Source organism: Pelmatolapia mariae, linkage group LG7, assembly GCF_036321145.2.
Source record: "Pelmatolapia mariae isolate MD_Pm_ZW linkage group LG7, Pm_UMD_F_2, whole genome shotgun sequence".
Classification (NCBI taxonomy): Eukaryota; Metazoa; Chordata; class Actinopteri; order Cichliformes; family Cichlidae; genus Pelmatolapia; species Pelmatolapia mariae.
The window spans coordinates 16,814,283-16,833,450 of NC_086233.1; the positions used below are offsets into that span (position 1 = coordinate 16,814,283).

Genomic DNA, 19,168 nt, shown 5'->3' on the forward strand with positions numbered 1-19,168 from the left:
CCTATCATTCACTTGTCATTTTTTCCCTTATTTCTAAGCACTACTCAGTGTCCCCTCTGCAGCATTTTGTTTGTGTTAGACAAAGCCGTGTAGGCAGACCCAGACAGTGGGATTAGAGGCTGAAGCTGGCCCCTCCAGGGTTTATAGGAAGCTTATTGCGCAGGTAAAAGCCACATTACAAACCCGGAAATGAAAAAAAAAAAATCCTCATTAAGTTCTCATATGGACTTGTTTTGTAACTTTCTACACTTCCCCTTTGCTGTCTTCTTGAGTGAATCGCTTGCTAAACTCAGCTCGGGGTGGCATAAGAGGTGGCCAGCAATGTTCTCCTAAAAGGTTTAACATAGCAAATCTAGTTGTTTTTACAAAGGTAGAATCACATTTTATATGTTGGACTAAAGCTGTTGTAAGCACAGTAAGAAATATTTTAAATATTTCACAGTTATGACAACATACTTTCTTGTTTTTGCATTGCTTAATGCCTTAAAGTGTAATATGAAATGTTGAAGAGGGGGCAGGGCTAATATGGGATGAAGACTCTTTAAGTCTCACTGGACTGTTTGTGCTGAGGAATCATAATAAGGTGTTCAGTCAGCATACTGCTGTCCTTACCAGGTCTCTGACCACAAGGCTTAACTGGCCTCTCTAATGAAGACTGCCGAAGACCCTTAGACTGTGCAATACTTCCTATAACTCATCATAGGTTCCCTTTTTTATATAAGTATGTGACATATTCAGCCAGGTAGAAAATTAAACAAAAAGAAAGACACTAGCTCATTTAGCTGCAAAGACCAGAAAAAATTGCATTGCATTTAGTGGAAAAGCAATAGACATTAGGTGCTTTTGTGCCAGAAAATATCATCCTTGTTGTTCTCGTTGAGGCAGGCAAGAAAGAGAAATCATGGTAAAAACAGTGCATCACTCTGGGCTGTCCTCAAATGCCTTCTTGTGTTGAGTGGAAAAGCAAATAGGAAGGTGAGAGGGAGAATTGATCGTTGGATCTTCCAGTAGTCTCTGCATGCATATATCAATCCAGAATGACTTCAGTATAAACAAACGCTGCAGTACCACTAGGTTTGAACTGTTGCCTAATGGATTCGACATGAGGAGAAACGTTCCAGTGGAGCTTTCATAGGGTTTAATCATCTCTGTCGTCTCTAGAACTCCACACAACTTGTGGCTATTTCCAGTGCCTAATGATTATATGCATGCTGACAACTGTATGAGGCTGCAGGTTCACATTCCTATGACCCAAGTCAAGTCAATGAATGAGTAATATATCAGTTAACTGCTGCATATGCACAGATGTGCATGTGCACATCTTGACTCAAGTGAGCTTAAAGATGCACATGCTAAGCAGTAAAGAGGTTTTCTCTTTTACGTGTCAGAGAATACAGATTTTTACAGTGGATAAGGCAGCTTGTGAGTGCACATCACACTCAGCTCAGCCTGGAAAAGGATGCCAGTAAAAAGAGGCATGTAAGAGAGGGAGAGCGTCCAAAGGATCATGGTTGTGAAAACCCAAATCTATGTCCTTAGATGCCTCGTATCTTTGTCAAGTGCTATGGTACCTGGATGGCATTAGAGAGTCTGTGTCACAGCATGAGGAATTCCTTTATTTATGAAGGATGTGTCACAGTCATGAAAAAGCATGCCTACTTTCCATTATTAAGTAAATATTCAACTTTGATCTTTGATCTCATATTATCTAATCCCACTTTTATTAAACTTTAACCTCCTAAGACCCGAACTTTTTCATGTCATGCATTTTTAATTTCTCTTTGCTATTTGGGCTGATTGGGACCTGATGAATGTAAAAACAAAGAATTACCAGATTTTTTTTTTTTTTTACCAGATTTTTGTTTCTGAGAGAAATGAGATCCACATATGAAGACGTTCATTTTAAAATTTGATAGAACAGTGGCAGTATAATGTCCTCGTAAGTGGATATCAGGCCCTTGTAGAGCAAAATTTAGTATTTTGGTCTAGACAACCCAAAATGTGATGTTCACATATGTGGACGCCAGGTCCTAGGAGGTTAAATATGAATGCAGCAAAAGGATGAATTCTGGGTCAAGAATTTTTTAGGCCTTTTTCTCTCACTTGTTCTGGTAATGGAAATGGCTTGAGGTCACTGAACTGCTCTCAAATGTCACTGCAGTCACATGCTGTTATTGATTAGCATGAATGGAAAAAAGATGACATGCTCATTGAGTTCTGAATGGGCTACGAGGGATATTTGTATCACTAGGGTCTGTTAATTTAAACACTGAGAAACCAGTACGGCAGAGCATCTGCTCTGATCGCTGTATATGTGCCGTCCCAGGTGGCTGATGACTCTTTTTATTGTGTTTGAAAGTAAAACAGCCCCATTTGTCCCTGTAGTCAGTAAATCTTCATCCTCCAGCAGATCTTGTAAACCTGATGGAGCTGTTTATCGCAGTTTGTTTATCTCCATAGATATTTATGTTTTTTTTAAAAACCAGATGATGTGCAGATTTCTTTTTTATAAATGTGGTTATAGAGGTAAATATTTGGTTGAACGAATTCTCCATAGTAACAGTGATGTCATACGGTCTGTGAGCTTGTGTTGTGTGGAGAGGCTTCACATTCACTTATCAATTACCAAGAATTACTTTCAGAGTACATCATTGAAAAGTTGGTGTTATTAAACAGTTACCTGCAGGTCCTGGTTAGCAGATTTAAAAAAAAAAAAAAAAAGGCTAGTTAAATGTTGCATTGTTGGGAGCTGACTTTAGCAGTTCCACAGTGTCCTGTTTTTTTTTTTGTAACGCTCAAATACTTCCTCTGAAACACTGGAACACTTCCTTATTTTACTCAGCTTCCCTCGAAACTTTGGGAAATGGGAAGTGTGAATGCCTGAGGTACACCAGGTTGCATTCTCACTTACTACTCTCATGTCATTCAAGTAAGATGAACTTTTAAGCCTCCTGCATCAGTTGTAATTTCACATCTCTTGCTTATTTAATCAGAATACCAACTTCCTTGTGCTTCCCAAGCACTGAAATACCAGCAGCCTACAAACAGCAGCTTTCTGTTCTTTATAATAGCCTGGGTCCGTTATTGAATAGCAGCATCGATATTCAACTCAGCTACTGGTCCCAGCTTCCGCAGTCTGCGTTACTATGGGATACCGCATTAATAGTCAAGTCCCTTTGCCATTTTCATTTTCATTTGATTCTTTTTGAATTCCTGTGCAGATTAATCTTTCTGTCAGCAGTTAAAGAAGTATTTGCATGCTTTATAGCTAATCGCAATCTATTAAAAAAAGAAAAAGTTTAGATTGTACCCGTGTGTTTCCAGTTCCAGGGGATTTGGCTGGGATCCACACAGAGAGCTGTAGAGGGATGTGCTCTGTCGTCGGGCCAAGTGCACGTTAGTAGGCTAAGCGAGGCCATGTACAAAAGCGCAGCGTATTTGCTGTACAAGTTTAGACTAGCAGCTGCCACCTAGTCCTCTCCAATATGCTACAGTTGACATTGCCAAAATCCTTCATTGTGTGTTTGCCTCTAAATAGTTTCTATGATTTAATTCATGCCTTGTTCTCTGTAAATTTATATTTTATGTTGCTTCAGCTGCTATTTTAGAACTTCATCAGTTAGCCTTTATCTGTTTCTTATTCTGCCCACTTTGCTCTGGCTGTTACTATCATGTTTATTAATACTGTTTTTTTTGGGGGAAATTACAAACCTTACCTGGTAATGGCTCTAAAACAGTTAGGGGAATACCAACATGATTACTGCTTAATCAGACATCAGAGCTGTCACACTGAAGTAAAAATATCAACCTCTACAAAGCACCAGAGAAAAGGGGGATCATCAGACTAATCATTAATATTGTTTGTAGGTCACAGTATTGCACTGTTTGACCAACAGAATTTCCCTCATCCAACAGTAGATTCATGCTTTTAGTAGTTTCTTTCAACATGCTTTCTAATAAGCTGTTTATAACTTCTTGGTCTTATGGATATATTTATTTAACCATTTCTGGTAAGAAAAAAGTAGGATTTAGTAAGTTTTATCAAATAATATGCATTCTGTATTTGCATGACCCTCAACAGAGAGCAGAGAGGACTGCTTTTTAAAAACAGAAACCTTTGGTGCACAGCTCTGCTATGAGCATGGTGTGACTTTAGTGCTTTGTGAAAACAACTCTGTGTACAGTATCTTTGGCTGGTTTTATTTTAATGATTTTTACTCAGTTAACCTGTTTTTGTCCCTGTAACACACTTTCTCTGGAGCTGTAGTGAGCCTGTGGTTAACCTTTCTTCAAACAGACTTTTAGCCTCCTGCTCAAGCTTGAATATATCTCTGAGCGCTAAGCTCGTGGGTTCTATGGTAGTAATTTTTAGAGTATGTACAATACAGTGCCTATTTGAATTTGCACTGCTTCCTCAGTTGACACTAATACCTCACTGTCACAGTGTAGGAACTATTCCTAGTGGTTAATGATTACCTCATCTAATTTGTAAACCTTACTATATCAAAGACAGGTTCATCTGATTTTAAATCCCTTGAGCTCATAAAAAATATGAGAGAAATTAACAATTCTGTACTTTTTCTGTTTTCTCTTGCAGCACTTCCATGATGGGCGTAAGGCACAGCAGCACATTGAAAGCTCGTGGAAACAGCTGGAAGCGGTAAGTGAACCTATTTACATGCAGTTCCACAGTAGTGCACTAGTTGCAACAAATATATACTGAGCTTGCATCATTTGCAACTATAACATTATGAAATTATAAATGACTAAAATAAACCATTTTTTCTGGATCGCTTGTCAGTTTCTCTGGGCTAGGGAGCCAGAGGCACTTCAGATTTTAGTGGCAGCCTAACCCAACCTAGAAATGAGTGTAACACAAGATGAAAAAAAAAGCAAAAAAAAAAGCAATACTTCTTTGAACAAACAAATATCTGTTTCTTTATGAACGATTTGCTCCAGGCATTGTAGATCATTCCAGTTATTTCCCAGGCGAAGAGTTGCTACCAGTCAGCAGTAATAAAGTAAAATATATAAAGCACATCATTATCAAAAACTGCCAGACATGAGGTGTTAGTGGGAAAATGTAAATCAGCAGAGGTCCTTGTACAGAAGAACCTCCTGTTATGTCCTAAAATCTCAGTGTACATTTTCTTTTACATGCGGTGAGGGGGACAGAAGTCACACACTGTAAATAATAATAATGACATCAGATGAATTGATTGATACACACACTGCCTGAGGTGCACCTAGTACTGAAGACTGAAACACTGAAGTATAATGTAAATATCAGCTGCTGGCAAGATTTTAAGTACATTGTTTCTCGTGTTGAAAAAGTGCAGGTCCAGGATTTCTGTTTGTATTTGTTTTAGTAAAGAAGCTCGAAGAGAAATTGCACAGAACACTACTTCTTATCTCTGGCTGGCCCCTTTGACGGGGGAGAGAAAGCGTGTGAGAGAGATGCCTTGTCCTCCTCAAACTTCTCTGTGCACTCAATGGATACCATTGTATGTGAGGCAGATAGGCATAGTTCAGAGTGCACACTAGCCCAACAAACACTGATTGTTCAGTTAGAGGGGTCGAAAGAGGGTTGGATGAATGCTTGTTTTTCTGTACACAAATGACCACTATGAACATTTGTTTAATCTGCAGACTGCAGACTTTAACAAACCCTGTTCCTGTGTCAGTTGACATAAACTGACCTCTGCTGCACACAATGCCAGGCCTTAAATGTATTTGACGTACACATACACATTATGACGTCCATTACTGTGCTTATTTAAAAGTCAAGTAATATAGCGTTCTGCTATAGCTCGTGGCAGGAATTGACTGATGTAATGTGTGTGATCTCATTAAATCATTAAACCCTCTTATTTCAGAGTAAAAAACGGTTTGAGAGGGAGTGTAAAGAGGCAGAAAGAGCACAGCAGTACTTTGAGAAGATGGATGCTGACATTAACGTGACTAAGGCTGACGTGGAAAAGGTATGTGTTGTGTCACCTCATATCCAATGAGCTTGCCCTGTACCCTTCATGCTTAACACGACTGCCTGGGCTTCTCACCCTCCCACCTAGCAACCTTTTTCTCACGATTTTCTTTTCCACGTATTCCCCCTTTTATGCCCCAATCCTGAGTCCTCGTTCCAATGAGCCTAAAAGACAGCAAAGACTGACTGATGACGTTCTTGATGCCAGGAACTGTGCGAAGAAGCTGGCATTGTCCCAGCAGCACAGTGATCTGCTGCCAAACAAAGCTGATAGCAGCAACAAGTCTGTATTATCTATGTAGAACAGCCACCAAACATCTTTGTTTAGTATAAAAAGGTTTGGTTCTCTTATGTGTCTTTCGGTTTATACATGTAGGTTTGTTTTTGCTTTTTGACTGTGAAAAACTAAATAAGTAGTGTGCTGTTTTAGAGATTATATGTCCTGTTCAATAAATCATCACAAGGAGCAATCATCCAATTCTCAGAACTTGCAGCCCACAGTCTCCTGGGCCCGTAGCTGATGTCATTTCCTGTTGTCATGACCAATTAAAAGAGCCCTCAAAATCTCAGACCCACACAGCTCCCACGCCCGCAAGGCATCATGGGTCAGCAGCGCATGTTCCTGCTGCTTCATCAGCTGTTGGAGCAGAGCTGAGGCTCACAGTTGACACAGTTCAGACCTGATTATTATGCAAATATAGGCTGGAATAAAGAGCCTTTCTACACTCTGGATATGCAGCCAGAGAACTACAATCAGCTTAAGAGAGCACTGAACTCAGCTGGAAAGACCCGGCACAGCAGCTCAAGAATCTATTGTTGAAGCAGGAGTTGCTGTACTTATATTAGAGTTATGTTTATTATCACACAAAATTCATAAATTACACACGATATCAGCAAATGAAAGGATCATTTGATTTTCACTTTATTTGAGTTTACCCTGTTTGTAAAGTGGGGACATAAACTGTGTCATAGTATGCCAGATTCTTCACAAAATAGTCTTAATCTTAGATTATAGGATTATAGGTACATATGCAAGCAATGTTCATGAACAGTGTATGAACCGTAGTTAACTGGACAAACCCATTAAAACCACTGATATTGCCCTTTTATTTAAATACATCTCTCACATTACATATCATTTAATTGTGCTTTAGTCCTCTCCTAGTCCTTCTCCTTTGGATCATTTGGGTGAACTTGGCTTGCTTTTTTACTTACTCGTGTTTCAGTTGTACAGAAATGAAGAATTCGGAATAGGAAAACCTGAAAAATGATCTTGTCAGTGTCTTTCTATAACAGGTACTTTTCTTCCAAAAAGTACAAAAAAGCAGAGCTTAGTGTTCTTAGTAAGATATAGAGTATAGCCACTTAGACACTTGCGTTATTACATTTGCTGCAAAATACATGCACAGTTTAATAGGTACGCAGATGAAATGTCACAACCACAGCTTAGTTTGCATTTTAGTCATATTGAAAAATGTTGCTCCGTGAGGAGGTTTGGGGTGAACAGATAGGTGGTGGCATGGTGGTAGGAGAGGCAGAGAAAGAGAAGTCATGTATATTTTGACCTGTCCACATCAGTATTCTGCAGCTAAGTTGGCTAATTATTTAACAGAGATGTATTTTGAAAGTTCATCTCAACTAGATGCTTTTGTCGGTCATGCAATGCCCTTAATGCAAAAGAGCTGCTGTTTGTCGAGCTGGGGTTTTGTGGTTTTAAGCACAGCTGGAGCAAACCTCTAAGTGTTCTCTCTCCACCTCTGGCAAACAAATCCCTGAATTAGGGGTTTGGATTTGCAGCCCAGATATCCACAAACACAGTTAAGGTTCTTTGAGGGACCCCCGGCCCTCACACACACTGACAGACTTCCCTGTTGTGGATTCTCCGTCATAAAGTATAGGGATACATCATAATACCTTCCTCTCAACTGTTCAGCCTCTAGCAGTAGCAGAGAACAGCAGCTTAAAATCCCACTATTTTAGTGGTGATTGTGTTTGTTTATTCTGATACCAGCTTCCTTTTTTTAGCGATGATTCTCGAGGTGGTGCAGGAAGTGCATCTATGGCAACTTCTTGTTTAGCTGGAAACAGCTAACAATTCTTTTGTGTGTATGTGTGTGTTTGTAAATTTATTTTATGCCATGCCTTGAAGCGAAGTTTCCATAAGGTAGGTCCAGCGAGCAGAGAACCCGTATCTGTCGGAACACACACTGTCTCGACTTGTGTCTCGATATACACACGGTCTCCTGTAGAGTCTGACACATAGCCTCAACCAGGTCTGTTACCACGCCCTGTCCTGTCTGAGTGTGGCTTATCGCACTGTCTGCTGCTGTACACTTTCCCACTCTGATTTTTATGTGTAAGAAATAAGAGAGAAAGGCTGATTATGCTAAGGCAAACCTTTATAAACATTCATTCAGTTTCTTTGCGTTTCACATCCTCATTATTTCATCAAACTCTTCTTTAAAATCCACATTTGACAGCTAGATAAATAACTTGAAATGTGTAAATATGTAGTTATAACCATTAGTGACAGCTAGCAAAACAGGTAATTTCCAGAAAATGACAACAGGATGTGATGTGGCTGCAGGCACAGCAACTCGTTTTGAAGCACTGGCAAAGTTACCATGGTGATAGCGCGTACCCTCATTATTTCTAAACACATTCAATACACTTTGCATGCACCTACACTTGCAAAGCACATACGCTAAATGCATGCTCACATGCTGGCGTTTAGAATTTAAACAGCTGGACTTCTCCATGTGCTTTTTAGCTTTTCTCTAGATTTCACGTTCCTTGTCTTTTGTAGGCTGTGTGACTCACAGCCAATCATTTTCCACTGAGGTATCATTTGTCATCCCTCATGTGCTGGAAATAATGTACCTTCGTATCTGACGTGTGTCTCGACTCTGATGTACTCTGTGTGTGTGTGTGTGTGTGTGTGTGTGTGTGTGTGTGTGTGTGTGTGTGTGAATGTGAGTGAATGAGTTAGAGATACTCTGCTCTTGCTCTTAGATCGGTGTGTAGGTGAAAACTGGATGAAGTCCTTTAAATGTTTCCTCTTCACTATGAGAGATCAGGGTTATGTTCCCTTGGCTGGCTCATACAGTTATACAGCTGCTCTTTTTTCTGTGTAGCCTTCAGCAGATTAAATGCTGATCACAATCACAGGTTCATGAGGTAACTCTTTGTTACAGATGACCCATTGAAATCAGTATTTATGTGATGACGGCCTTAGGTCTGATGGAAAGAGGAAACAGATAGGAGTACTTAGCTGCACGCAACACTAACGCACATACACACAACCCGCACATGCTGTCTAGCTGAGATAATCTCATCTCCATCTGCTTAGATTCGTAATAGGCCTCTCCTGCAGCATTTCTGACTGCCTTCCTTCCTTCCCTTAGACTAGCTTAAAATAATCAACATTATTGACAGCAGAGGCAGGCCAGACGGGGCGGACAGAGAAAATCCAAATCCCTCCATTCTGCAGCCTGTGCAGGCTGTTGTCGTCTTCTTTATTTGTTTGTTCTGCCCTACATATAATCTAATGCCAAAGGCTGTTGCTGCTTCACAACTCTGAATTGCACCTTTAGATATGCATTCACAAGCTCTCTGTGAATATGTGTGTACATGTGCATGCATGAGTGCTCATATACACAAATAGTTGACTCATTTGGGTTTTTATGCTCTGGCTGTGTCTGTGGTCTGTTTTCATCAGGGGACACGAGGTTAGTGAAGAGAATGTGGTTGTGATATATGTGCTTGTGTGTGTTTTTTTTCTTCAGGCACGGCAGCAAGCTCAGATGAGGCACCAGATGGCTAGTGACAGTAAGAACGAATATGCCGCCTACCTGGAGAAGTTCAACAAGGAACAGAATGAACATTACTATACAATTATTCCCAACATATTCCAGGTACATACAACAGCTCTACAGTGTATGATTTACCTCAGCCGATTTGTCATAAAGCTGGTTTTGGTTCATCAGTGTCACCATTAAATAGAATTTATTTACTCTTCCCACGTGAGAATATTAACACCTCCAAAATTATTGCATTTTTTTCATTTTTTTTTCATTTTTTTCTCACGTAACCAATGATTGCACAGTAATGCACTTTTATCTTGTGAATTCAAAGTTGTTTGCAACTCGCTACACCCAACCCCCCCTGCAGGTCTGTTGCTAAAATTACATTTTTGTCATGCAGGAAACACTGACAGAAGCAAGCAGTCCTTATTTAAAGTGCAGTTATTTTCGTAAAGTTCTTTTTATATTACAGTTACAAAGTTTGTGACTTTGAATTCACTGTTTTATAAAGTTCATGATTTTTGAGCGCTCCCATTTCCAGTGTTGTTTGGTCTGACCAGCCTTTGTTGCTCAGCATCAAAAGACAGCACTTTGAGATAGATTAAAGGGTTTTTGTTTTTTCAGTCAAACTCTACCCACACTTTTGTTTATGTATAAATATGCTTGTATTGAACTGTAGAAACTTCAAGACATGGAGGAGAAAAGAATTGAGAGGATATCAGTGTGCATGAAGACATTTGCAGACGTGGATCGTCAGGTGCTGCCCATTGTGGGAAAATGTTTAGATGGCATGACAAATGCTGCCGAGTCCATTGAGCCCAAGGCTGTGAGTATCTGTCTATTTATCCATCTAGTCAATTATTTCCTTGTGGTAACAATGCTTATTGGCAATAAATCCTATAACCTTGAAAAGCCTGTGTATTTCCCCTTAAATGGTGCCACAATAGTAAGGAAAATGCATTTGTGGGTTGAGTATCAGAGAATGTCGGTTTTGCTAATGAAAAACTTGGAAGATCTTTTGGATGACTGAAGTCTAAAGAAAGAAAACATACTGGCAATTAAACAATTTCTTCATTTAACAAACAGGGCCTCGGTAGCATGTGGAAGAAGCATATACAGCATATACAGCTGCTCTACAGCCTCTCTCTGTATATATTATAATATCTGGGTGGTCTTTATCCTTCAAACTTGGGTCCAGCTTGGGGGTTACTGCTCCATTACCATGGAGACCACTCTTACCTTCATCCTGCACATCTTCTCTAGCTCCTCTCTCAGCCTTTGTTACTTCTTGAGCTTGTTGTGTTCCTTCTTCCAGATGTTGCTATCACTCGTATAGCTGTATCTGTCACTACAGTCGTCTTCTCTGCTTGTCCACCACTGCTATGTCCAGTTGGTTAGCCATCACCAGTTTGTCTGTCTGTATCTGGAAGTCCCACAGAGTTTTAGCGTACTCATTCTCAGCCACCCTGGGGGCCTGGGGGGGGTTATCCCATTTTCATCTTGAGACTTCCAGGCTATACTCAGCAGAGATGTTCCTGTATACTATGCCAGAAAATTGGTTATGGCATTCCATATACGCCTGTTAGCATCTTGAACCCCTACTATTATATGTTGGATTGTCTCAGGAGCACCTCTGCACAGTCTGCACCCAGTGTCTTGCCAGCTATATATGTATACTATATACCTCTTAACCAGGTCTTGGTTAACCCATCACTGTATGGGGGTTATTACTCAATCAGCCAGTCTATCACTGACAACCCACACAATCCCAATTATGCTTTCACTTAAACAACAAGTAGTTGAAGTCTTGGGGGACTTGTTAAAAGGTGAAAACACCTCACCTCTCCAAACAAAGTGGGAGGACCTTGTCGTAAAAGAGAAAAGCTGTACAAGGTAATTCAATTAGTATAGTCCCCTCTTATAGTAAGGAAAATTAGTGACATACATTTCTTTAGCTTGTATGTCACTAATTCTTTAGCTTTCTGTGTTAAAAATACTCACTGTAGTCCTCCTTTAAGGGGTATTACACTGATATTAGACAGAAAATTCCATTAATCCCTCAACAGATTTACTTTACACCTGGTGAAAGCAATTGTGTAATATGTGTGGTTTTGGAAGGAAACTTATGAAGACTGAAATAGTAAGAGTGATTGTGTCATTAGGATTATATTCATTTTGGCTTTAGGATTACCATTTCTGACAGAGCTGCACACTGGGGATGTGAAATCTGAAAGACACATGTATTTAGGAGCATTTATCAAGTGAAGGCGTTTTTGAGAATATATTACGAAAAGTCACAGAGAATTAGGCCTTTAGTGCTTCCTTTTTGGCTACTCTTTTTTTATTCAAATATGTTTAAAGTGGATCTGAATAAAATTCAAACTTCAACATGGTTTTTAGTTGAACAGAGTAACACAGAATTAGGTAGCCTAACTCTGGTAAATGGCAACAAAGGCTAGCTATGAGTAGCTGTAAAGCGCACACATTAATGTGTTAAATCTTGCCCCGTTTCTAGTCTTTATGCTAAGTTTAGGAATCTGGCCGGCTGCTGTGGCTTCATATTTCATAGGCAGATGTGAGAGGTTTATCAGTCTTGTCATTTATCTCTCCTGGAAAGAGAACAAGGCAATTTCTAATATGTCAGATAATTCCTTAAAGAAAATGTAAACCACAGATTAAGGTTGTGTCTCATTGCTTATAGTTATTTATTATTTAAATAGGTAAAAGGAGAGCAGCATTTGCCTGTGTTTAAAAGTGTGATATATTGAGCTGTCACATGTTGGCTGCCTGCTGTATGACAAAAAACCCCAAAACCATCCTCAGGGATCACATAGTTTGTGTATGTGTAGCTGTGTATGTGTGTGTCCTTGGCTAGGCTCCAGGAAGATGACTCTGTGCTGGAGTAAACAACGGCAGGGAATAACACATCACATGCTACTTTTCCTCTGGCAGATACTCCTCCTCTTTTCTTCTTCTCTCACATATGGAGGACATAAGAGCAGATCTCTGACCCCCTGATCCTAACTCCAACCAGACCCTTTGCTATTATCAGTTCAGATAGGCTGGTGTGCACTGCAACTGATGAATGTGCTTCTTCCTGTGTCTGAGAAGCCTGGCTGTATCCCCGACCTCAGTGTTTGCTCATAACTCCTGCCTGACAGATTTAGGCCTTTTCCTCTTTCTTCTGTAGGCCACAAACTGAGTAATTCCAGCTTCTCTTCTTTATTGACACACTCTTGAATTGTTATCAGAGAGAAAGTGATATAAACAACTGAGTCACCGGGCCACATTTGTGTTGCATATAATCACCAGACCTATGATGCTCGAGACATTCTCAAACAACAAAGACCCTCCCTTTAATTATTGTTTGGTATCTGAAAAGCTACTTTGAAAAAGTCGTTGACGCAATTAAAGAGGTTCCAGGATTAAGGGTTCTGCTAACTGCTGCAACTGTCGTCTCTCACTAGGACTCTAAGCAGGTGGTGGAGTCCTTCAAGTCCGGTTTCGAGCCCCCAGGAGATGTAGAGTTTGAGGACTATGGCCAGGCCATGAAGAGGACAGTATCTGAAACCAGCCTGTCCAACACCAAAGAGGGCAAAGAGAAGCCTGGTGTCAAGGCCAAAAGCAAACTGTGGCCTTTCATTAAGAACAAGAACAAGGTAACACATGAATGAACACCTTACTCAAAAATCACTGCTACACCCGAACGTATCGCAAAACATCACTAGTTGTGGTGCAGTTTCCTCGCCTGGAGCTCACTTTGCACTTTCGGGAGATTTATATGGGCTGGGATGGAGGGATATTACAGGTCCCATTATGTTTGTTCTTATCACTTTTTATTTAGTGGCTGTAGAAATATATGTGTTCAGTGTTTGTAGTGTGTGTTACAGTCTTGGCGCTGATTCTGTATTAAATTTATATATTTTTAATAGATTTTTTTGACTTTTGTTCACTATGTTAACTTCAGAAATTTATTGCTAGTTCTCTGTTATTATTGCCATTTTTGTTGTTATTATTTGCCACCCGTTTTCTCCCCCTGGCAATCACCCTCACCGATTTTGGAGCCTCCCTTTCATAACACACACTAATATATTTCTACTTTTCACTCTATGAACGGACTCAAGTGGCAGATATTAACTTCCTCTTGGATCTGATGTAACAGTCTTCCCTCAGTACTTTTCCACTGACTGATCATCCTTGAGTAGCTTCCTTTAGCTTCCTGTGTCTAAACATCAAGACTGATCTCTGGCTGTCTTATGGGCTGGTGGCACTGTTGGTATTGAATTAGAACAGAGTGTGATTGAGCAATCGTGTGTGTGTGTGTGTGTGTGTGTGTGTGTGTGTGTGTGTGTGCGTGTGTGTGTGTGTGTGCACGTCTGTGTGGGTGAGGGAGAAAGCGAGTTTGTGCAATGCTACATGAGAAACCCTGGTGTGCAGAAAATGGTGCAACCTCCCAAAATTAAGGCAAACTTGTAAAGACAGAATTTGGGAGCACAGTGTACAGAGAGGTATTTACACTGTACATGCACACAAGGACACATGCATGCCAATAGAAACACAAAAACAATATTGGTTTACAGAATGATAAAAAAGGATTTCTTTATCGCGGGCCAGTGCATGTGCAATGTGCATCATGTGGTATCCTAAAACTCATCACTGCTTCACTCTCTCTCCTTAACTGCTGGTTGATGAATTATGCAGTCAGATGTTTTAGAGCCGCAATTAGATTAGGCTGATGATGGCCTCAAATTCAGCAGCTGTTATCCTCGGGGATGTGGTGAATTACTCGTCTTAGCTGGCATGTTGACGAGGTTGGGAAAGTAAAAAAACAAAACTCAAACGGAGGTTTCTAAAATGGAAGCTGGCATGCGCTTTGACCGAAACTCTTCGCTGTTTGCTTTGTGCATCTGCTTGCTTTAACACGTTTGTGCGCTTTCTACTCACTCTGGTCATTTTGTTCTTTTTAATTCTTTAATTTTTTTATGTTTTATGTGTTGAACAGTTTATTTTTTCCCACAACATAACAACTGCTACTCTGGGTTTGACATCCCTTTGGTTGTCTTTTATGTTCCTTTGGGTTTTCTGTTGCGTGTGTTTATTTTTTAATATTTGTAGGAGGCTTATTTATTTTGTTTTGTGTTCCCTCCTCCTTTTCCTCCTTTGTCTTTTTTTGTTGGATTCTCGACCCCTTCTTCTTCTTCTTCCACGTTTTTCCTCTTCCTCTCCGTCACGGCTCCCTCTCTTATTGGTAGCTTATGTCCCTGTTAACGTCCCCCCACCAGCCCCCACCTGCCCCCCCAGCCTCATCCCCACCCTCACCCTCTGCTGTTCCCAACGACCCCCAGTCTCCCAAGCAGCACAAGGAGCCCCTCTCCCACCGCCTCAACGACTTCATGGCCTCCAAACCCAAAATGCACTGCCTCCGGAGCCTGAGGCGAGGGGTAAGTGTGTGTGTGTCCAAGCCAGCTTTGTGCCTGTGTTTGTGTGTACACCTGTACCTGAGCTCTGTGGCTGCTACACTGTATGAGTGAATAATCCAAAGACGTGCTGAGCTTTCTTGGATGGTCATGATGGCTACAGCATCATTATTACTTCTGTTGCCAGTAACTGATCAAGTGTAAGCAACGCGACCTCCAACAAGTGTCCCACCTTTACTCATACAGTGCTCAGCTTTTGTGCTTCTCTAGCATGCTTCTGTAGAGCATTACCATTACTTATTGACTCCATGGTATGTGTCCTACTCACCAACAGTCTCTTCATCTTGTCCCTTCATTCTTCAGATTAACTGTGCTCACAATGACAGTCCCTCTCTACCACCTTCCCCTTCTGACAGAAACTAAGGAGCCTAAGCAGTGTTGGCAGTAGCATGAAGACTGCACTTGCTCCCTGTGCTCTTCTCTGCAGTCTATGCTGGAGGCAGATTGTTTTGGGTTTTGCACGTGCTAGGAACCAAGAAGAAGGTTAAACCTTAAAGTATGAATCAAGCGATTGGTATGGTGGGAGAGTAAGTTTAGACAACTTCCTGAAGGATGGTTTTATCAGCACCTCTCCAGCGCCCTTGTGTGTGTCATCACAATTTCTGCTCTAAAGTCCAGTGCGTGTTTTGTAGAGATACAGGCGACAGTTGCTGGGGAAGGTCACAGCATGCTTTCCTGTCCTTTCTTACTTCACTCTCCAGTTGTCCGTGACCTCAGGAATGGGCTGTAACTCCCAATGTTCCTTCCGGACTCCACAAATATCGTTTTTTTGTTTATGCTCATAATTTGAAATGGGAGCAGTTCAGAGTAAAAACATTGGTTTGAATTGGTGCTAACATGACGTCTGAAAAGGCAAAAGAACAATGTGTTGCAGTAGTGCAGTGTGTGAGTATCGAAGAGGAAATGATTAAAATGAGGCAGTGCAGAGGGAAGTGCGTATTTTTTTCAAGCAGGTCTATCAGGAAGTGCACGTTTCTAAAAGCGGATGTGTTGCAACAGCTCATGAGAAGACTGATAAAAAGAGTTAAATCAGATGCATTGTTTTCAACTATGCACAGATTAAACAGTGAAGTTTGACCTTATTCTAACATTTCATGGTATAAGAAAGGCTGAATAAAGGTTTAAAGGTTAAAAGCTTTATCAGACCAGAAAGCCTTGTGGAGATCTTTAAATTCATCAGTACTGCTTTCCATTCCTCACGAGGGTGCATTGAATTGATCTGTAGGTGTTTTATATCAAGTGGAAGTTTATTTTCTGTGTTTAGATGCTGGTTGATGTAGATTACCGCGTTAAAATATTGCTTTCTTTTTGGAATAAATCTAATAAAACATCAAAAATGTAGGTAACCATGGTAACAAGCACTTTATCACCATTTTGAGGTAAAAGGCTTATTTTCTCTTCCTTTTTCTTTTACTGTGTTTTCAAACTAGGGTCATCATCATAAGTCTGTAGGAAGTCTAAATATATTGGACTAATGTATGTGGTAATGTTAAGATGTGGTTTTGTACGTGCCCGTGACCTCTCAGCGATGTTACTCACTGAATCAAAAAGTGGTATCGTGACAGAAGACAGTGCATGTGTAGAAGGCTTCGGAGAGCTAGAGTAGGGAGCTCACCATGTCATAATGGGAAAAGGTAATTTGCCTAAAGCCCTATATGATAAAAACCATTTATCATTGCTTAATCCATCCATCCTTTTTGTGTTGCGTATATGGGTACACAGCATTTAATTTGATTCAGAAAATGTTTAACCTTAAAAGTAATATAATATACTAAATAATTACTTTCCCTTGGTTATTGTCTTGAAAAGACTCAAATGTAACTCCAGCATAATCCCTGTTTGAAAATCTGCCAATAAAATCTATCTGTTACAGTCACATTCTGTCATTACAGCTGTACGAAAACAAATAAAATACACAAGTGTTGCTGTGACACCTCCCACAAGGAGAACACATTTAGGATTAGTGTAGTCGTGTCTGTGGAGGTGGGGTGTTGTGTCTCCGCGCAATGGCAGGATGTCTACCCCTGCAGGAGAGCTTGTGTGCACTGCATATGAGATGTCTAATCCATCCCCAGTCACTGTATGTGTGCGTGCACGTGTGTTGCTTCTGAGAAAAAAGAAAATGCGTCTGTGTCTTGAGAGTCAAATTAAGGCAGTATACAGTATAAGAGCTCAAGCACATCAGTGTTGTTTCCCAAGTTCTTATTGACAAAGCTTTATTCTCTCTGATGACCACACAGCAACAATCTCCGCGCTCTCTCATTTATCACAAAGAGCTAATGAAGAGGACTCTGGGCAGACCCACGTATGCTTTTGAAGCAAGGCAATATGTTGTAAGTGTGTGTGTGTGTGTGTGTGTGTGTGTGTGTGTTGGGCTTCAGTGAGCACCACACCAGATGTGTGTGTGTGTGTGTGTGTTGGGTGCGTGTGTGTGTGTGAGAGAGACAGCAGGTGTATATTTGGTGAAAAGCGTGTATAAACATTGAATAGTTGTGGATGTGTGTGATTAGTAAAAGCCATGTATAACACAGGCAGTAGCCTCATTAATAATTGTCTGAGGAAATTTTCACCATTAATGAGGCAAAACATGCTCACAAAGGAGGCTAGTGTCTGTGTTTGGCTCAGTATTGATCACATGGTTGTGACATGTGCAGAGTCGGAAGAATGATTTTAGAAAATGATGACTTCATCCCTCATCACATGTGCCAGCTTGGGGTCTGCTGTGTCTTGCAGCTGTTTCAGGGCTTCCCCACTGAGCATCTACAAGGGGTCAATTCACAAAGTGTCACAAGCACCTGAGGATGTGAGAGTTATAAGGACGCTATTTATGATACTGAGGAATTACCCCTCCTTACTTATTAAACCTCATGTGGCTGTATGACACGAGGTGCTGGTTACACTTTGGATCTGGGTCCAGCTTACAGTACCCAGAATTTACCCCTCTGGGGCTTTCTTTGTGCTGGTGTGCCATAGTGCAGCAGTGTTATCTGTCTGTAATATAACTGTTGATCTGTGTCTGTCTCAAGAACAAATCTAAAACGCTCTTTACTGAAAGCTGCAGCTTTTAAGTGGTCCCATGATAAATCACACATAAACTTAGTAATAAAACAAACAGTTAGAGACATAAATTTAAAAATGAACAGCAGTTATTGACTCAAGCTGCTAATTTATAGGAAACCCACTGTAAACAAAACCGAAAGCAACCGACAGCAGAAAAGAAGTTCTGCTGCTCGTCAGGTAGCGCTGAGAAATCCTGACAGCCAGGCTGATGAGTGCAAACAGTTTTGTTCAAAGGAAAACAAGTCCTCAATGCAATGATGAATGCAAAAGTCAAAGCTAGCTTAAAAGGCTAATTTTCACATTTTTTTCTGGCCTGTTGTTAGAAAGGGAGCATAAAATTGGAGTATAATGTGTCGTACAGAAGCAGACCAGCTTAGACTTTTTAGCTAATTATTCTATAAACATTTTAATTTCACAAAAACATCAAACATAGCTTTTATTTAGATTGTGAGAAAGAATATGAAAGGATCTTTTGGACCAGCTTTACTTGATTCTTACACTTCAGTTTTTATCAACTCTCAGTCAAAAATTTCTCTTTTTCATTTCCGGATACAAAGTCCATATATGACCCACCGGTGACAGAAGCAAAGGCCCGTGTTTTTGCCTGCACTTCTACAAAAGCAGTTTTTATACGTGTGTGTGTGTGTGTGTGTGTGTGTGTGTGTGTGTGTGTGTGTGTGTGTGTGTGTGTGGCGGGAGATCACATAGCAATGACCATAAAAGGCCATTCACAGGTGGATGACTTGATTAGTGGATCTAAGTGAGTAGAGCTCCTCGGTGCACCAGCCTGTGACCTTTTAACAGGATTACAAGTCATCTGCTCTGGCTCTACCAACCAGTTGTTG

General features: G+C 40.6%; 1 protein-coding gene across 14 annotated transcripts in view; it reads left to right on the forward strand.

The window, feature by feature from the left end:
• The window catches only part of LOC134630665 (formin-binding protein 1 homolog), a 54,162-nt gene that overhangs the window by 23,394 nt on the left and 11,600 nt on the right, over window positions 1-19,168 (forward strand). For 8 of the 14 annotated variants that reach the window (XM_063478170.1, XM_063478160.1, XM_063478162.1 and 5 more), the window contains exons 5-10: window positions 4,598-4,660; window positions 5,877-5,981; window positions 9,769-9,897; window positions 10,466-10,612; window positions 13,254-13,445; window positions 15,039-15,227. In XM_063478170.1, the coding sequence (XP_063334240.1) occupies window positions 4,598-4,660; window positions 5,877-5,981; window positions 9,769-9,897; window positions 10,466-10,612; window positions 13,254-13,445; window positions 15,039-15,227 (825 nt within the window). The remainder of the gene's footprint in view (window positions 1-4,597; window positions 4,661-5,876; window positions 5,982-9,768; window positions 9,898-10,465; window positions 10,613-13,253; window positions 13,446-15,038; window positions 15,228-19,168) is intronic. The other 6 variants (XM_063478172.1, XM_063478173.1, XM_063478174.1 and 3 more) reach the window with 2 other exon arrangements.